Genomic DNA, 17,361 nt, shown 5'->3' with positions numbered 1-17,361 from the left:
GGTCAGCGATGCACAGTCCCTGGCAGCTGGACAGTATGGTGCCCCATGGGAGTCAACGATGGGGCTGATAATGTTTGACATCTGTATTAATGACCTGGTTAATGGATGGAATGTACCATCAGCACATTTGCAGGTGATCCTAAACTGAGCTCAGTGGTTGATACCTCTGGATGGTAAGACTGCCGTTCAGGAACCACTCAGTAGGCTGAAGAAAACGATCTGACAGAAACCTCTTGAAAGTCAACAAAGGTAAATGGAAAATACTACACCTAGGGCAAAATAACCCAGTGCTGTAGCATAGGTCAGGCATTCTCTGGCTAGAAAGTAGCTCTGCAGAGAAAACACCTGAAGGTCCTAACAAAGAAAAAGTAGAATGTGAGTCAGCAGTGTGTCCTCGATGGTAAGAAACCAACTGTGTGCTGGGTTGTATTAGCAAGGTCAAGAGAAGTGATTCTTTTCTATTCAACACTTAGAAGCGCACTTGACATACTGTGTCCAGTTTTGGCTTTCATACAGGAGGGACACTGGCATACTAAATGGTCACTAAGACGATTAGTGTTCTGGAGCACATCTTGCACAAGGAGAGGCTTAGAGAACTGGATTTGTTCAGCCTTAGAGATAGAAGGCTAAGGGAGAAATAGTACTGCTGTCTTCAGCGGCCTATGAGAGGGTATAGAGAGCCAGACTTTTCCTGGAGGTGGTGCACAGTGATAAAATAAGAGACAGTGAACACAAGTTGCAGAAAAGAAATTCTAATTAGGTACTGGGGGAGGTAAATGTAATGGATATAGTAAAAATAAAAAGAGGTGGAGGGGGCGGGTAAGCATTTAAGCTCTCCACAGTGGTGGTAGTGTCCCTGTCTCCCTATCCTTGGAGATACAACCTTCTTGGTGATGGTTCTGCTTTGACTGTGAGGTTAGACCAAACTACAGGTGACTTCCAGAGGTCCCTTCAATCAGAATTATTTGTGAATTATTGGATGGTGAGACCAGTAAGGGTATCATGTATCTAGCACAGAAAGCATCACTTAGTTCCAAAAGATGAATTGGTTTAAAAAGTAATTTTAAAAAGACAAACCAGAAAGGACTGTTTAGGGGAAAATATTCTGTGTAACTTTTCTTTTGTCAGTTTTCAAATGACAGATTTTTTTTCACCTGACATGCAAACCATTTGAGATTATAAAACCAGTAGAGTTTACATCTTTTAATCTTTTACTACAAAGCAAGACTGGCAAATACTTCTGTATTCTGCACTTGCAGACTAATAAGCAATCCCTTATCCCACACCTGGCATTTTTCTCGGGCAGCCTGCATTCATTTCAGGTCCTTGTTATATGGCGAAGTAGGACTTGCAAGTATTTCTGTATGCACACTGAAGCAGGTGAAGTGTTCTTACTCGGTGGTGAAAAGAAGTCTCACATGCAAAGGAGAATTCAGCAGTAGCTCTCTCAGAGCGATCACCTGTCCAAGGCTTTGATATTCCCCCGCCCACACACCCATAGTTGCATAAATGAAAGGACTTCGCTTAATGGAAGATACAGAGAAATGTTTTTACAGGTAGTCTGTCCTCTTACCTGCTGAAATTTCGGCTTTAGCAAGAATTAGGTTTGAAAGAGCACAGATTACCCGGGTAGATAATTTGTAGTGGAATAGAGATCTCAACTGTACATCTTGAGGATTGCCAGCTCTTCCCTTGACAAAAAAAATTACTTGTTTCTCTCTAACCCTGCAGCAGAGACAGTTTCTTTTTTGAGATTTTATTATGGTAGCCATTATCCATTTACTGACGAATATTGTTTGTTACTTGTTCATTTCTGTGTATTTTCTGTGGCTTGCAGAACCACGAAGGTATTTTTCTTGGCAAACAGTTGCAGATAATGGAGATTTCCACATGTGTGAATAGGTTATTTAGAGGAAAATAAGGTGACTTGGTAGTCACATAAAACCTTGAAGTCCTGAGTAGAACTGTGTCTTTCTGAATGAATGTTCTGATATGATAAATTACTTATCATATTAATTACAGGCAGATTTCTAACTTAGTGTTTTGCCATTCTTGGCCTGGTTTTGCTGCGTTTCACAATTGTCCAAACACACTTTATCTCTGTCTTTGATATGCATCAGTGCACATGCTATGAATTAAGAATTACTGATCTGAGCTCTGAAGCATTTGAAGACTGAGGTAGGGGAGAAGGCTTGCTCAGTTCTAGAACTTTGGCTATAGCTACCCATTTCCTTAAAATTTTTCCTTTTCATCAGCTGTGGCTTACATTTGGAAACTTTAGATTGTACGTGGAAGTAATTCTTTCAATGTAGACAAGTGATACAGCTGTAAAGAGTAATTATAGTATGGAATACTAAATTTGAGTTCTGTTTTTAGACTATCCATGGTTTTTTTACTAACAGGAAACTCATAAAACTGAAATTGATTCCCTGCCCCCAAACCATTTGCTGAAGTGTTGAGAACAAACCTCCTTATGTATATTAGTTGTATGGTAGGGCTTACACTGCCCAGTTCTTTGAAGTAAACAGCCCTTCATGGTCAGAGTTGTTTTCTTTCTGTTACGTAAATCATTGTGTATGTGCGTTTATATATGTACACAGTCCAAAAAGAATTAATCTTGTTCTATTAGCAAGTCTAAAAGCAGTCTCTAAAGAGTCTTTCTTTAGAAAAGTGTACTTTTAGTGAACTCAGTATGCCAGTGTTTTAAAGTTGGTTATTTTCTGCAGCAGCTTCAAATTACTGATGTTTTGCTGTGATAAAGCATATCAGTTGTTGCAGATACGCTATTTAAAGTAAGCAAACTTCTTGCTGTGACGCTGTTTTGGTTTTCAGCCAAAGAGAAGAAAACAGCTTACTCCAACTCCTTGATAAGCAATAATCTTTTGCATTTTGAAAACACTACAGAGCATTTCTAAAAACATACTTTATAAAGTAGTCTTATTTAATACAGGTAAAATGTATATTTTCTGTATAAAATCCATAGCTTGCTAGGGATGGTGATGGTGATACACTTACTGTCTGTCTTGTTATACTATGTACTTGTGTTATAAATATCAAAGTTTTCATACTCTATTGAAAGGCTGAGTTCTGATACCTTGATTTCACTTGAATTCAAAAAGTGTGGGACAATCATACTTTTATGAACTGGTTGATTTTAAACTGTGTAGTTTATTCCCTTGGATGTTGCAGTAGTTCAGTGATGCTGTAAACTTAAGTCTTATTTCATGCAAACAAGTAACTTTTCTTCTTGAAATCTTTATACTTTGAATCTTCAAGAGTGCTACTCTGAAGGATCAGGTTTTTTCCTTATAAGCATCAGAATTCATTTGGCCTACAATAACATCATCATCCATTTTTGTCAGTTCAACCTAAAGACCGACTTTCTAAAGGCCATCTCCTATCTAACCAGCTTTTGTATGGTTTATGTCTATCTAGTTTATGCATGCAAGCATTGCTTAACAAGAAAGGTTGTTTTGTTGTGCATCTTCACATGTTTAAATAAAATTAATAATCCCCTTTTGAATCTTTCGATCAGCAAGATCATAACTCTTTATGTGGCTTAGTCTAGTGGAAGTAATTTTACCTTCAGGAATTTAGGGTCTGTCAACCCCTGGGATTTATCCCATGCTGTGTTACATCTTGCTTCTGTTTTGGTGTTCTGATTGAATATGCTGAAGCACACTTTTGGATTTGGACATGCCACACTCATGCTGTTGAAACAATGGAGCATGTCTGTTAAGTGAGATACATTGAATGAAAGTAGAAGTAAAACTAAGTATTTCTACACTCCAGTAGCAGTGCATTTAATTTTGGTTCATGTCTAGTCTCTGACATCCAGCTTCCTGATAAGATTTAAAAGCTTTCATCCACCTTGATCATTTGAAGCAGTCAGCTGCCAGTGTTAGCTGTAGCAAGAAAGGCTTGTAGCTCAAGGTGCAAGAACTCATTTGGGAGCTTGTAGTATGCTTTTTCTTCATTGCTCATGACCCTTAGTTCTAATCAGCTTGTGCTTTTTAATGTATTTTTTTATATAAATACTCTAATGCTAGAGGATTGTACCAATAAAGCCCCTTTAGGAGAATTGTCACAGAGCAGAGTATAGGGTAAAGGACTAAATACAGTTCAGAGGAAACAGTCTCCTTAATATATTAGAACAATGTAGGAGTCTGTTTCAAAAGGAAATACACTTACTTTTACTCGTAGATCTTCCTGTAATACAATTTAGAGAATTTTAACTGGGTGCTCTGTGGAGAGGTGTTGTGATACAATAAGGTGCAGTTTCATTCAGTTGCAACCAATTTTAACACATTCCTTTGAAAGAAGATTCCTTGCTGCTTATGTGTGCTACTTCTGGTGTTCATCTGGTAATACTCTAAGCTAATTCCATTTACAAAATAGGGGGAATTATCTAGATGAGTTTGAGAATTGAATTTGGATGCTATACAGTCAGCTGAGTTCCACAGAAGACTCAAGAAGGGGAAGGTCAGAGACAGAGCTTGATAAAGAAAAATAAAGTGGAAGAAAATGAAATCTACTTCTCCAGTGGCAGCAGCAAGCTGTTTGTGAAATAGCACTGTTGAAGATGGCTTATTTTTGTCTTAAAAGATTTTTGTCCCTGTATAGATTGAGAGGAGCTTTTGCCTTGCAAGTGTACTTGGCCTTTAGCTTGTTATAAAGGTGTTTTGCAACACATCTGAGATACCAGTGTGCAATGCCAAATTCTGCCGGTATCCAGGCTGTGTAATTTATCAAAATACTGAGGAACCTTAAAGAAATGCTGAGAAGCTAGATATTTGTAGCTAAGAGTTCACTGGAAATTATTTTTGCTCCAAATCTTGACCAAAGTTCAATACCTTACTGTAGATTATATTTCTGGTTTCATCCCTCAAGTTTTTGAGTCTTTTCATCTATTTCTAAACTATTAGAAATATATTTGTGGTCAGATATTTTGGATCACTAGAGGCCTGTCTGTAAGAAAGAGTTAATAGCTCAAGTGTTGTCTCTTAAGTGAGAGACTGGTCTATGGATTCAAATCATTATTTCGCATAGCCTTTAGGGAAAATGTAAAGGTTGTTAATGTGACTGTGTAGCTATATAGATAAAAGCTTGTTCTGTTAAAGTGCTGCTGATATTACAAGTGTAGTTTCAGAATCCCTCATTCTGGAAGAATATACAGAAGTTGGCTCACAATTTGGAAGCAGATTTGTAAATCATCCTGTGTTCATTACAGTGCAGAGAACAGGATGCCCTTACAGAAGTTTACTGCTGTTCCTGCGTGGTGTTACAGTGTAGCTAGACTAAGCTAATTGTACTGAAAGAAAGTAAAACATGGGGTCAAGAGGAGGGAAGGTGACTGACAGTACTGGTATCTAACCTGCATCTTTACATATGAGGAACTTGCAGATGCTGTTGCATTATTGTCCTGTAGCCCTGTGGAAGGAGCTGGGAGTTTGTAGGAATTTTCATTTCTTACATTTTACTTTTTTAATTTTAGTTTGAGTGTGACTTCATAGGGTTGTGGGTTTTTTTGTGTAGACTAATAAACATTGTGTGGTGCTTTATCTCTGCCTATCAAAGTGTGTCGCCAGAAGATAGCATGCAATGTACAGTATGTCATCTTGTCTCACAGTTCAGTTTGATAGCAATAACTTTGAAGACAACTCCTGTCCTCTACCTGTGCCTCAAGCACATACATTGCAAGAAAAAGTCTTCTTAAAATAGTGTTCTGGAAAAATTATTATTATATTAGAATTTTTCAGGAAATTAACATTTTCCAAAACTGGTAAATTGTTTTGGGGGAGGGCACAACACTTCTTGAATAACTTCCCCCCACCCCTGGAAAAGGCTATCTGTTTTAATAACATAGGCTTCACAAGTATTTTATGTTACTTTTCTAGTTAACTAGCTGAAGAACCTTCTTTTTCTCTGAAATTATTGCTTTTGTCTTAGCCAGAAGAGGTTTTTATAAAAACTTAGGTAAGGTATTGAGTGCACTGCATCATAGCTGCTGCGTTTGTTTGGGTTTGGTTTTTTATAAGTAATGCACAACTTATAACTTACCTTAATTTGTAAGCTGTTAATGTGCCTTACTTTAAATACTTGGAATTAAAGTCTGTAATACACTTTTTAAATACTTTCCAATAATCTTGATTCTAAGATTTTGTGGGAAATAAAGTGCAATTAGGTTGTATTTTTAAAATCAATACATGGTTTCTTGAAGCAAGCTAGAGTAAAAAGCTGGCTGCTGATGGGTGTTTAGCAAACTTCCTCTTCAGGGTTGTGGTGTGTCTATGTTCCCATTACTGCATACCGGTAACAAAAACCGGAACCACACCCCATTGTATTACTCTAAATTCACTCATTTGGAGTTGATGGATTTTTCTCCCCATGTTGAACTTGTCAGTATAAGGAGCTGGTTGCTGGAATGTACATGATGGACCCCCCGGTTTTCTTGACCAGGCCAGGAAGGATTATCTTTTAGCTAGCGAGAGAAGGTTAATAAGCAGCACTGTCTTCTGAATGAGTTGAGATATTTAAAAGCTTTGTTTATGTTAAATTTATCAGAACACTTAACACACAAGTTAAGTGTGTGTTCAGCTAGCTTCTTGCATAGAACTGAAAAAGAGAAACCATTGATGATAAACCTTCAAATATTAGTGAAATGCATCAAAGAGTGGAAGTGGGAAGATGGCAGCTGTGATATCCACAAGGGCAATAAGCTGTTTCTACTCCTTACTCGGTGAACTTTCAACACAGTGGTACTATGTTAGCATGTCTATAGCATCAATTCTTGCTCTGTCACTTGAAGAGTGTTAACTTCATACTTCCTACATGTTTGTGAGGTTTCAGTTGCACTTTGTCACAGACTTTGTGGTCTTGTGCATGTGGTGCAGCCCAAGCGTTCAGATAGATGCCTTCCACCTCAGTAAAACTTAGGTGTGTACTTCCATGAATTGAAGCCTAAATTACCAAGTATTGATTATTGCTATAGTGCAGTTGTTGATGTGCCCAGTAGAATATTAAATGCACATCTCTACTAAAAGACCAGAAGGAGGGGAGGTAGTCATCTAAAACAAAGGGCTTCTCAGCAGCCTTAGTACCACAGATTTGCCCGTATATGTCTGAAAACAAGGCAGCAGCAGTAGCAATCTCCCTGCCCTGAACTTACCACAAAGACAGATGGCCACAGCTAGGTGTCTTACAGGCTATGGATCTTCTATCCTTGGCTGCTTTTATTATTAGTGCTACATGTCATCGTAAGACTTCAGCTTTGTGAATATGACCTTTCTCTCATGTTTTTTCCATTCCCTGCTCCTACTGCTCACAAAACTAAGGAAGGTGCTTTTAAGAAGGCTGCCTGTGTGCCAGGCAGTTACTGGAAGTCATTTTTGTATTTTGATCCTACCCTTTTTCAGCAACTCTTTTAAGATGGCGCTTAAACTTTGCTGCAGTAAAGTTTTTTTGAAAATAGTATACTTGTAACTGGTATTACAGCCCAAAAAGCACACATAGTTTGACAGTAGCAAAAGTAGTAAACCTAATTTGAGGTTATAGTAACTTCGAAAGATGAGGGTGTTACTGGAGAGGTTTTTCATATTGCCTACAATCTGTGGCTCAAAGGAAATGGAAAATTTTGTCTCGGTGCCATGACAGTCAGTGCAAAGTATACTAACCTCCCCAGTGCTTCACATCTTGTACTGTCAGCAAAACTGAAAAACCTGCAGGGCTTTTTCGTGGCAGAGTTTAGGGTTGGGAAGTGTGCTTTGATGTTTTGTAGAGAACAGAAGAGAACAAGAACTGACCTGGCTTTAAGCAATACCAGACAGAGTGCATAAAACACTGTTCCATATCATGTGGAATGCTTGCCTTAAACTTTTTTAAATGCAGAGTGAATTTGCTGTTACGTATGAATTGTATTTGGTAATAACCTCAGGATGTTGTTACTAAGGACTCATCTTGCCTTTATCCATTTTCTCTGTCCATGAAGGAGAGCCTAACTTTAGGAAACCAGGAAGACATTTAATTACTGTCCATAGAACATTTTCTCCTTAGAGTTCTTTGAAGTCCTCAATCAGGAAGCTATTAACCCATAACATCTCAAAATATTTTTGTAGGAATTGATTAGTTAAGTGTCTTTGTACGCTGGCTTGGCAGTATCTAGAGAAAATGCAAACAAAAGTGTTACCTAGACTATATAAATGCAATGGAAGGGAAGGTCTGAGAGATAAAACAGCAAAGCCAACTCAACTCTGAGCTTTCTAAACCGTGGTCAAGAAAGAACTTTGGCTTGTGCATAAATACAATAAATAGTTTGGTACTATTATAAACTCCAGTTTTGTTTATAAAACTGCTCTGTTTTGTATAAAATCTTGTTCTGAAAGATCACAGGTTATACTTGCTAGTTGTTTGCACTTCTAAAGTACACATATATTTGGTCTCTGATCCTGCCCCTCATATGTCAGGTCATCTTTTTACGTTAATTGTCTTTGTCTTAACCTTGCCCTATAAAAATAAATTATTCCAAGTGAGCTGAAAACTTGGTCTTAAATTTACTTTTAAGGAGGTGGAGAGAACTGGTTAACAAAAATGTGATTCACCATAGAAACAGCTCAGCCAATAGCATATATGCAGTAGATTAACCATTCTCTGGTACTTTCATATTTGATATGAAACATAGCAACAAGATGATAGCTTGACAACAATAGCAGCTGCACATATCTTTCTTCCTTTTTTGAAAGAATTTTCTTGTGGAAAAAATAGATTCCCTGGAAAGTAATTTATATTACAAGTTTCATCACAAAAATTCTGTGGGTGGGTACAATAGGCTAGAAATTAAATCCGTGATTTGTATAATAAATGATGGTTTTGATTTGATATGACACTTCTAGTCTCTTACAAGTGACATAGCTACAGGCAATAGAATAATCTCTTTCCCTTGTGAAGACAAATGTTGTATCAGACCAAACCATCTTATATTAAATTACAACTTCCCGTTTTTTTACCATATGAAAGATTCATGAGACTGTTCATTAAGTAATAGCACAACCCAATTAAAAGGGTACTTCAGCCAAAATGTCTTGAAGATTTATTTTCTAATATCGGGGATGTAGTTAATTTATATAGGGTACTGCCATAAGAGGCCTCATCGGAATAAAGGACTTTTCCTTATACAGCAAGTGATGTGATTGTGGGCACACTGATTATCTCAGTTACACTGAAACCCTCAAAAGCAAATGAAATATGGTGATAAGAATCTGGTATCTTGACTTCATTTCTTGGTGGGAAGAGTGATACAGTACATGTGGCTGTTATTACACAGCTATGTTCTCATACTGTTGTTTTCATGTTTTGGCAGAGAGAAGGAGCAAGAAAGGGAAGAACAGTTAATGGAAGACAAGAAAAGGAAGAAAGAGGATAAGAAAAAGAAGGAATCTGCTCAGAAGGTAGGTTTTGATACCGGAATTCTTTATCCAGCTGGAGCATAAATAGTATTGGGGGTGGCAAGATGCTAAATTGTTTGTATTTTAGCTTAAAAACTCTATTGTTTAGTGATGCTTCATTAAAGACTATTTTTTGCGTAATTCTCCTGGAACTTAAGCGTTTAACTTGGACATTTTTTCTGCTTAGTGTGTCATGTGAACTAAAATAATTTTTTTGATAGAAAGAATTAAACTTAAGTTACTGAATATGAGCTCTCTTGATCTGTGAAACTCTTGCTGTTTTGAGGTGTTTGAAGACAGAAATGCTGCCAGGCTTTTTCAGTTCTTGCAGGAAAATTGATTAAATATATTTTAAAATAAGAAGATACTTGTTTGGGGGTTTTTGGTAAGTCCTTAAGGAACTTTATGTGAGATATTTACTACTTAGGGTTCCTTGTATTTTTTTGTTAAGTAACACTTAGGTTTTGCATTTTCTGTAGCTAATAGCACTTTTGTTGAAGTGTATCAGTTTGAGTTTGAGCCATGGAGACTTGATAAGTCACTGAAAATAGGTTTTGCTCAGAAAATGGGTTTGAACACTTGGTGTATTGAAGCTCTCTGTTTTGCTGAAAATCTATTAGATATTCTAGGAGTTAACTTGACATATGAACTTGAGTCTCTTGCAGCGTTATCTGTATTTTTTAGTGGTAAAATTCTTTCTGTCTAGTTCTGGGCTTGCCAGTACAAGACAGATGTAACCATCCTGGATTGGGTCCAACAAAAGGTCCCTATAGATGATTAAGAGACTGGAGCATCTGACAAATGAGGAGAGGCAGAGAAAGCTAGGACTCTTCAGCCTGGAGAAGAGAAAGCTTGGGGGATCTTATCAATCTATGTGTATAAATACCTCGTGGGAGGGGGGTCAAGAATATGGAGGCAGGCTCTTTTCAGTGGCACCCAGTGACAAGGCACAAGGTATTGTGTACGAATTGAAATACAGAAAATTCCAGTTAATCATAAAAAGACTTTTTTTAATGCATGTTGTGTGACTGGGAAGCAACCACTGGAACAGGTGTCCTTGAGAAATCGTGGTGCCTTCATCTTTGGAGATGCTGAAAAACTAATTGGATGTGGCCCTGTGCAATCTGTTTTTGATGACTTTGCTTTGAGCTGGGGAGACTCCTGGGGGTGGGTGGGGAACAGGGTTGGGAACTGTGGACTAGATTTCCAGAGGCTGTCTCTTCCAACCTCAGTGATTATGTGAAATTGAGAGCAAAGGCGGTAATTCCTTTCAGTAGTCTCTGTTTTTCAGTTGCTTCAATAACAACAGATACTATGAAAGATCAGATGTTACTCTGTAAGTTTCTGCTGAGAACAGCCAGCACTGATTTCAGTTAAATTTTGGCTTATCCATGGTCTTTTTAAATCTTGCTTTTTCACCAATTTGAGTCTTAACAGTTTAATTGAGGAGCAGATAAACCAGTGTTATTTCTTTTGTCTTTATCCAGACATTTGGCTCATATATTCCCAATAATACCGTAACACTCAGTAGCTACAGAATAAGGTTTCTTCAGTGTCTTTTTCCCTCAGTATTGCTGTTGTTTAATGTTGGAGTACAAGTATATGGAGGAACCAGGAGGAGCAGACCCTGGTAAATAAGGCTAGTGGCTTGAGAATTATATGCTGATATTCAATGATACAAGAGAAACTTGAGTAGGTTGTACCGATTGTCTTGATAACAGTGCTGTGAGTGTTTACTGAGGAATTGGTACTTTGAATACAAAGGACATTTGCCAGCTTTCCTGTGCGGTCCCTCACCTACTCAGTTATTCAGTATGATGGAACGGTATGATATTTTGCCAAACTCTTGGGAAGGGTAAACACTAAATAAATTAATCTCCTAGAGACCAAACCTAACAGTAATATTTTGTGATACCTGTGAATAGCAAAGTAGGCAACCGAATGGGCAGAACATGAGAGAGAGAGAGAGAGAGTTGGGGGGGTGTGGGGGTGTGTGTGTGTTTTCTTGGTGACTGTGGTGGTGTTCACCAAATAAGCAGTAATGATTTGGGGGTACCTTTCTCAAATAGTGTTTATATAACATGAAACAATTGTTTCTGTCTGGATCTTCTGGAACTTAAAAAATAAATTTAAAAACATCACTTCAACAGAGGTTATGCAAGCAAATTCACAGACTAAATTCCTGTGGCTGGTGTCCCAGGGACTGTTTGGTAGCTTGTCAGAAGGCTCAGTTTGATTGCACCTCACCATTCATTATAGCTCCTCCTGCCCTGCTGATACTTATAGGTTGTCCACAGAGAGATGACAGCTGTAAATCAGAGACACTGTCACATTTTCTCAGCTTTTGTATTCTAGATGACAAAAATCAGAAAAACAAATAATGAGTATTTCTCCCCGCCTCTTCCTTTTCCTTTAGTACTGGAGCATGAGAGTCACTCAAGTGCTTAACAGAATTCCCTGTGTTAAGGAAGATGTATTTTTCTTAAGTGAAGTGAAAATTCATGTGTTGGTACAGATGCAGTTTTGGTTCAGGTGCATTTTTATTGTCTTGGAGACTTTTTAGTATGTAATTCTGTGAGGTTATGATGCTTAAGGATTTGTATTATAGTTAATGTTCTGCTTTGCATATTGCAGTGTTTATCTTTGCAAAGTAAATGATGCCATAGCAATTCAGTGCAGTTTGTCTTTTTGTTCTTTACCATACAAAGGAGTTCTGGCTTGGTTTAAACAATAAACTGCTTTTTACTTGTGCTTCCATTATTGTACACTGCCACAGTGTGCTTTCCAGAATTATGGACTAGTTCAGCAATTTCTTTAAAGAATAGGTGTCATAGACCCTGACACATGATGTTCTTTAGGGTTTTTCCATTATTGTGTAGTGAAACTCATGATCGACAGGTTCAAAACATACTACAATACACATGATTCCAGAGAGTATACCAGTGGTATGTTTTTCTCTACTGTAGCTTGAAATCTACTGTGCAGAAAGAATGTAGAAGTACAGCAAAGCCACATAGGGAGTATGCTGGCCAGCACAATGGCTCACTTCAGTAATCAACTTCTTATTGCATTCAAGAGATTCTGAAATCTGGTGCTTTATAGGTGTTGCTGGTACTTTTTGTAATTGTGGCAATGAATCCAGTAAGGTTTAGAATTTCTTCTCTTGGAAGAGATGTCATAGGACAGGTGAAATGGGAAGATGGCAGAGAGACAAACCGCTGTTCTCACCTCTGGTTACTGCTGTGGGAATTCCATTGATAGCCCCAACAGTATGTGCTGAGGATACTCTCACAAAATGAAGTTTTTGTTATACTCTAACTGTAAACTTCACCTCCAAAATCTGAAAGAACTGTAGTGCTATAGCACATGTTCATTTGTGCTTTGGAAGTCCATGTTTCAAATGAGGATGGGGTGAATACTCAAAATCATGAGTGAAATAACTACTGCTTCTGCCAAGAAACTTTGCATCAGGCAGAGGTATTAGAGGAGCTGTAGTATTTTTGAAAACTTCATGTATATGACTAGGAATACTGTTTAGACTTGTAGTTCATCAGCTGATTATTTTCATGCAATGACAAATACTGTTCTTGTGCTAGTAAATTAAGGTTGTGATTTAGCTCGGCCTGTTCAGTGTGTGTTTTGAGGTTCTTAAAACTTTATTTACATTCTTGCTCTTAATTTGCAGGTCACAGATCAAAAAACCAAAGGTAAGAATCTTTCATCCTAGAGGGTATTTTTCGTTGACTTCAGCCAAGACTTGGAGCATGATCAGGACTGTTGGAAAAGGAAGGGGAATTCAAAATGGGAGTCAAAATGAAATACTTGAAGATGTGTATTCAGAAGAAATAAAAGTTGAGGTGATTAAAATGGAGAACCTAAAAACTACCCATGTTGTCAACATCAAAATACTTGAACAGGGAATGAGGATTGTGGCTGAAATAGGTTAGCTGAAATAATTTTGGTTTTGAGTTTTGCAGAGGTTTTAAACAAGTAACCAAAAGCTGAAACCGCCTATATAAACAAAATGGAAGACGGGGGAAAGTATTGCTTTTGGTGAGGTACCAAAATGAGTAAAAATGACTTGTTTTCAGAAACTTAAAGAGAAGTTCAGGCATGTGAAAGTCCAACAGATAAGGCAGTACTGATGAGCCAGCATTTTGAAAGTTAAGCTTATTTAGCTGATCTAAAAATATACTTAATCTTGATTTGTGCACCAGTTTTCTAAAAACTGTGCGGGGAAATTGCCATTATTGACAAAAGAGAACTAAGAGTAACTTGATTTTACAGCTAACAATACCTTCTTTTTTTGGGTTTTGGGCAATGAAGCCTATATAAGGAAATCAGAAAACCCTTACCAAAATAAAATGTGGTACCATTGTCTCACCAAAGAGAGACTCGCTTCTTTTTATCTCCCATTTGTAAGGGGAAAAGTTTTACTGGTTCTGCTCACTTTGCTGGGGAGGGATTTATGGACATTCCTTTCTTATATCAATCTTCAACAAATGCTGGAGTAGATGCATTAAATTCTCCTTGCCTTTGAAGTTTGATGTCGTAGCAATTACACCTTCTAGGTGCCTGGCTAGGAATTTCTTTTGCTTTGTTTTAAAAAAAAGTACAGGGAGAGTGTGAGTAAGGGGTCACAAGTCTAGAGTCTCTTAAGCAAATTCTGCGATGGTGTTAGTTCTTCAAGGATATTTTTGTGGTTTTCCTTTTTTTCAATGTATAATACCCCTCAGAAGCAGCTTGTCCTTGCTTGTAGGGGCACCTACAACAATGAACTACCTTGGTGGTGACCAGCTGGGAAACTTAAGGCAGGCCCAATACAAACGTTGTATGTAGGACTGCCTTCTGGGTGAGAGTCAACTAGTACTGCCCTATTTCAGAGCAATACAGAAAGCTCAGATCTGTTAACTCTGAGTCCAAGTGAATGTGGTGTTTTCCCCTGGTTTTGTTTGTTTTGGCAGTAGCCATGTAGCCTAGTAAACAGATGAAAACGTGGGATCTGATTTCAGATCTCCCATAAGGATGATGCATAACAATCCAAAAAACACTTGGAAGACCAGGGAACAAGAGTTGCATGAAAACCACTTATATTTGACTGCTCTTACTTTGAAACGACTCATTGCCTGGGGTGGTATTCTTTGCCAACTTTCAGTTTGCAAGAAATTTGGGGCTTAGAGCAAAATACTTGCTGAGGGTAGAGTTTCATCCTGGTGTACGGAGTTGCACACAGAAGCGAGGGGTTTGCCACTACTGCTTATTCCTGCTTCTTTATTTCAATTGTTCTTCAGTAAGGTTGAAGTTGCACAGTATCACAGAGAATGAAATTATGAAAGGAAAGAGTCACAGTAAGTTGTTAACCTAGTTAACACAGGTTTAAGTGGAAGAATTTCTGATTTTCATTCTACCTGTTTTTCAGTGCCCGAAGTGACGAAACCAAGTTTAAGCCAACCAGTGGCTGCCAGCCCAATTGGCAACTCTCCATCGCCACCAGTCAATGGTGGCAACAATGCCAAAAGGGTGGCAGTGCCGAACGGACAACCGCCAAGCGCCGCCCGCTACATGCCTCGGGAGGTGCCGCCGCGATTCCGTTGCCAGCAGGACCACAAAGTGTTACTGAAACGTGGGCAGCCTCCTCCGCCATCCTGTATGCTCCTTGGGGGTGGAGCAGGGCCTCCTACCCCAACAGCACCAGGAGCAAACCCAAACAACGCACAACCAGTGACAGGAGCACTGCTGCAGAGCGACAGTGGGACTGCAACAGGCAAGTAGTAATATTAATAATAAATAAATGTGTGTGTGCATGGCAGAAGAGGGATCGCTAGAATTGTGCATAAGCGTATCATAACAAAACTCTTCAGATTGCTTTTTGAGAGCTTACTTAAACTATTTTAGCATATAGACTTTTCTTTTGCTGTTAGTGGGTGCAATTTTTACTGCTAGATGGAACAAGAAAGAGGGTTAATTTTTTTAAAGAATATGTTTTGGGTGGTTTGAATCAGATTCTGTAATGCTTTTTAGTTTGCAACAAGGTGAACAGAGTGCATGGATAAACAGCATTTTATGGTTGTCATTGAGTAGTTCTTAATAGCTTTTTAGGTTTCTTGGATTATGTGAATTCCCTATCCTGTCATTTTTTGTATAATCTGGTAAAACAGACATGTAGGTATCAGGTCTGCAAATGGCAGGTGTTGGTCACTTCTCATATGTCTGAGTTTGCCTTTGAAAACCATGCCCAATTAATGGATGAGGTTTTTTTACCACAGTCTTGGAAAGCATAAACTCTTTAGGGTTCTCTGTGGTTCAGAAAAGAAACCAGAGGTGACTTGGAACTCGAGAAGCAAGTAAGCAAGATGGGATGGCTGTCTTTTAATAAAGAGGATTCTAGGAAAATGAATAATTCCATTTGTTTTCTGGTTTCAGTACTTGATTTCCTTTGTAGCAAATCCCAGTTCGACAGATTATTAATCTTGTTGTCTTTTATGTTCCCGATTTAATAAGGAGGGGGGTGAATTTCAAACTACAGTAGCAAAGTTCTAGCTAATCAGTTTAGAAATGGATCTCTTGGAGAAGGCTGATTTTAATAAAACACCCGAAAGATGGGGGGGGGGAGGGAGGGAAATCCACCCCAAAGTCTTGCGGCTACATACAAAATCCTAGTATTATGTCAACATTGGTATGCCTTCATTGTGATTGTAGTAGACTGGCAGAGGAACCTTCAGGGTAGTGAAGCATTCTAAAAGTTTTCAAATTTTCTCATTAATAGCACTTTTTTTTCTCTTGGATGTGTACTATATGAGGACTACTTTGAAGTACTTTAAAGGCTTTTAAGTTCTGTGTAATGAATTTGACACCCAGTATTTATTTGTTTTTCTGGGACTGAAATTCTATGAATTTTCATTTTCGCATTTAGTTTGATGGTGCATCGACAACTAAGATGTTTTATGGTTGTATTTTATTGATAGTGGCAACTTTTTGTGCTAATGGTTAGTTGCTTTATCTTGATGTGAGTCAGAAGTGTTGCCAAGAAAGATATGGGTCCTTCAAATCTCTCTCACCCCATCCAAATTTCTGCACCATGACACAGTTAACGGGGCTGGGGAGCTGACTTGGATTAAAATTAACCCAGGTGGTTTTTTAAAGATAATTTCAGTCTGGTGATTTACCAGCTCAGCTCAGTGAATATCAGTGGGAACATATGTGCTGGCAAGTGAGAGTAGATGTGCCAGAGGAGTGGGAATGAGCAGGTAGACAAAACAAAGGCCAGGGCTGTTGCTTAGGGTGCTTCATCAAAGTGCTTATGGAAGTAGGGTGTTGCTATCTGTCTTGCACATCATTAATCCTATCTGAGATCCTGGCTGTTGACAAACTGAATTTCAGATTGGGCCCAATGCTGTCAGGCACTTACACACTGATACTGTGATTAATTCATCACGCATGAAAAACAAAAGCAGGTTCCCAGAGGGGAAAATAATGCAGCTTATCTACTACCTTGGATCGTTAGATTTGCCAGATAGCTGTAGGTGATGTTGCTGAGGCCTTAATACAAAAAGCCATTACATAATCCTTCTTTTTGTGGATCTTTTTCTACCAGAATTTAAATGTTTCTGTAAGATGGCAACACTACTTCTCTGGAAGATGACACCAAATTTTACTATTTTCTTGTGGCAGTGCAGGGGGCCGGGGTGGAGGGTGTTGTATATAATTCTTCCAATACCAATGATATTCAGGATGTGTGACACCAATTTTGGAAAACAAAGCTTAAATTCTATTGGTGAAAGTCTTTCAAGTTATATATAATACCTTCTCACTGGCTCTCACAGCAAAACTGCATCTTCATTTCAGGGCTCCATTTTCAATACTTTCATCCTTAAAAGTAGTCATTTGCTAATAACTTTTATCATTTTAGTCAGATGAGAAA

At 38.2% G+C, this 17,361-nt stretch overlaps 1 protein-coding gene across 21 annotated transcripts in view; it reads left to right on the top strand.

The window, feature by feature from the left end:
* TNRC6B (trinucleotide repeat containing adaptor 6B) overlaps positions 1 to 17,361 on the top strand; it is a 153,370-nt gene that overhangs the window by 84,142 nt on the left and 51,867 nt on the right. For 18 of the 21 annotated variants that reach the window (XM_055809127.1, XM_055809145.1, XM_055809146.1 and 15 more), the window contains 3 exons: positions 9,356 to 9,443; positions 13,126 to 13,147; positions 14,860 to 15,204. In XM_055809127.1, coding sequence (XP_055665102.1) covers positions 9,356 to 9,443; positions 13,126 to 13,147; positions 14,860 to 15,204 — 455 coding nt within the window. Of the gene's footprint in view, positions 1 to 161; positions 250 to 2,096; positions 2,179 to 2,808; positions 2,951 to 9,355; positions 9,444 to 13,125; positions 13,148 to 14,859; positions 15,205 to 17,361 lie in introns of those variants that run through there. The other 3 variants (XM_055809135.1, XM_055809140.1, XM_055809138.1) reach the window with 3 other exon arrangements.

This window comes from Falco peregrinus, chromosome 6 (genome assembly GCF_023634155.1).
Source record: "Falco peregrinus isolate bFalPer1 chromosome 6, bFalPer1.pri, whole genome shotgun sequence".
NCBI lineage: Eukaryota > Metazoa > Chordata > Aves > Falconiformes > Falconidae > Falco > Falco peregrinus.
The sequence above is the reverse complement of the archived record's forward strand: the minus strand, read 5'-3'. Positions and strand labels throughout refer to the sequence as shown.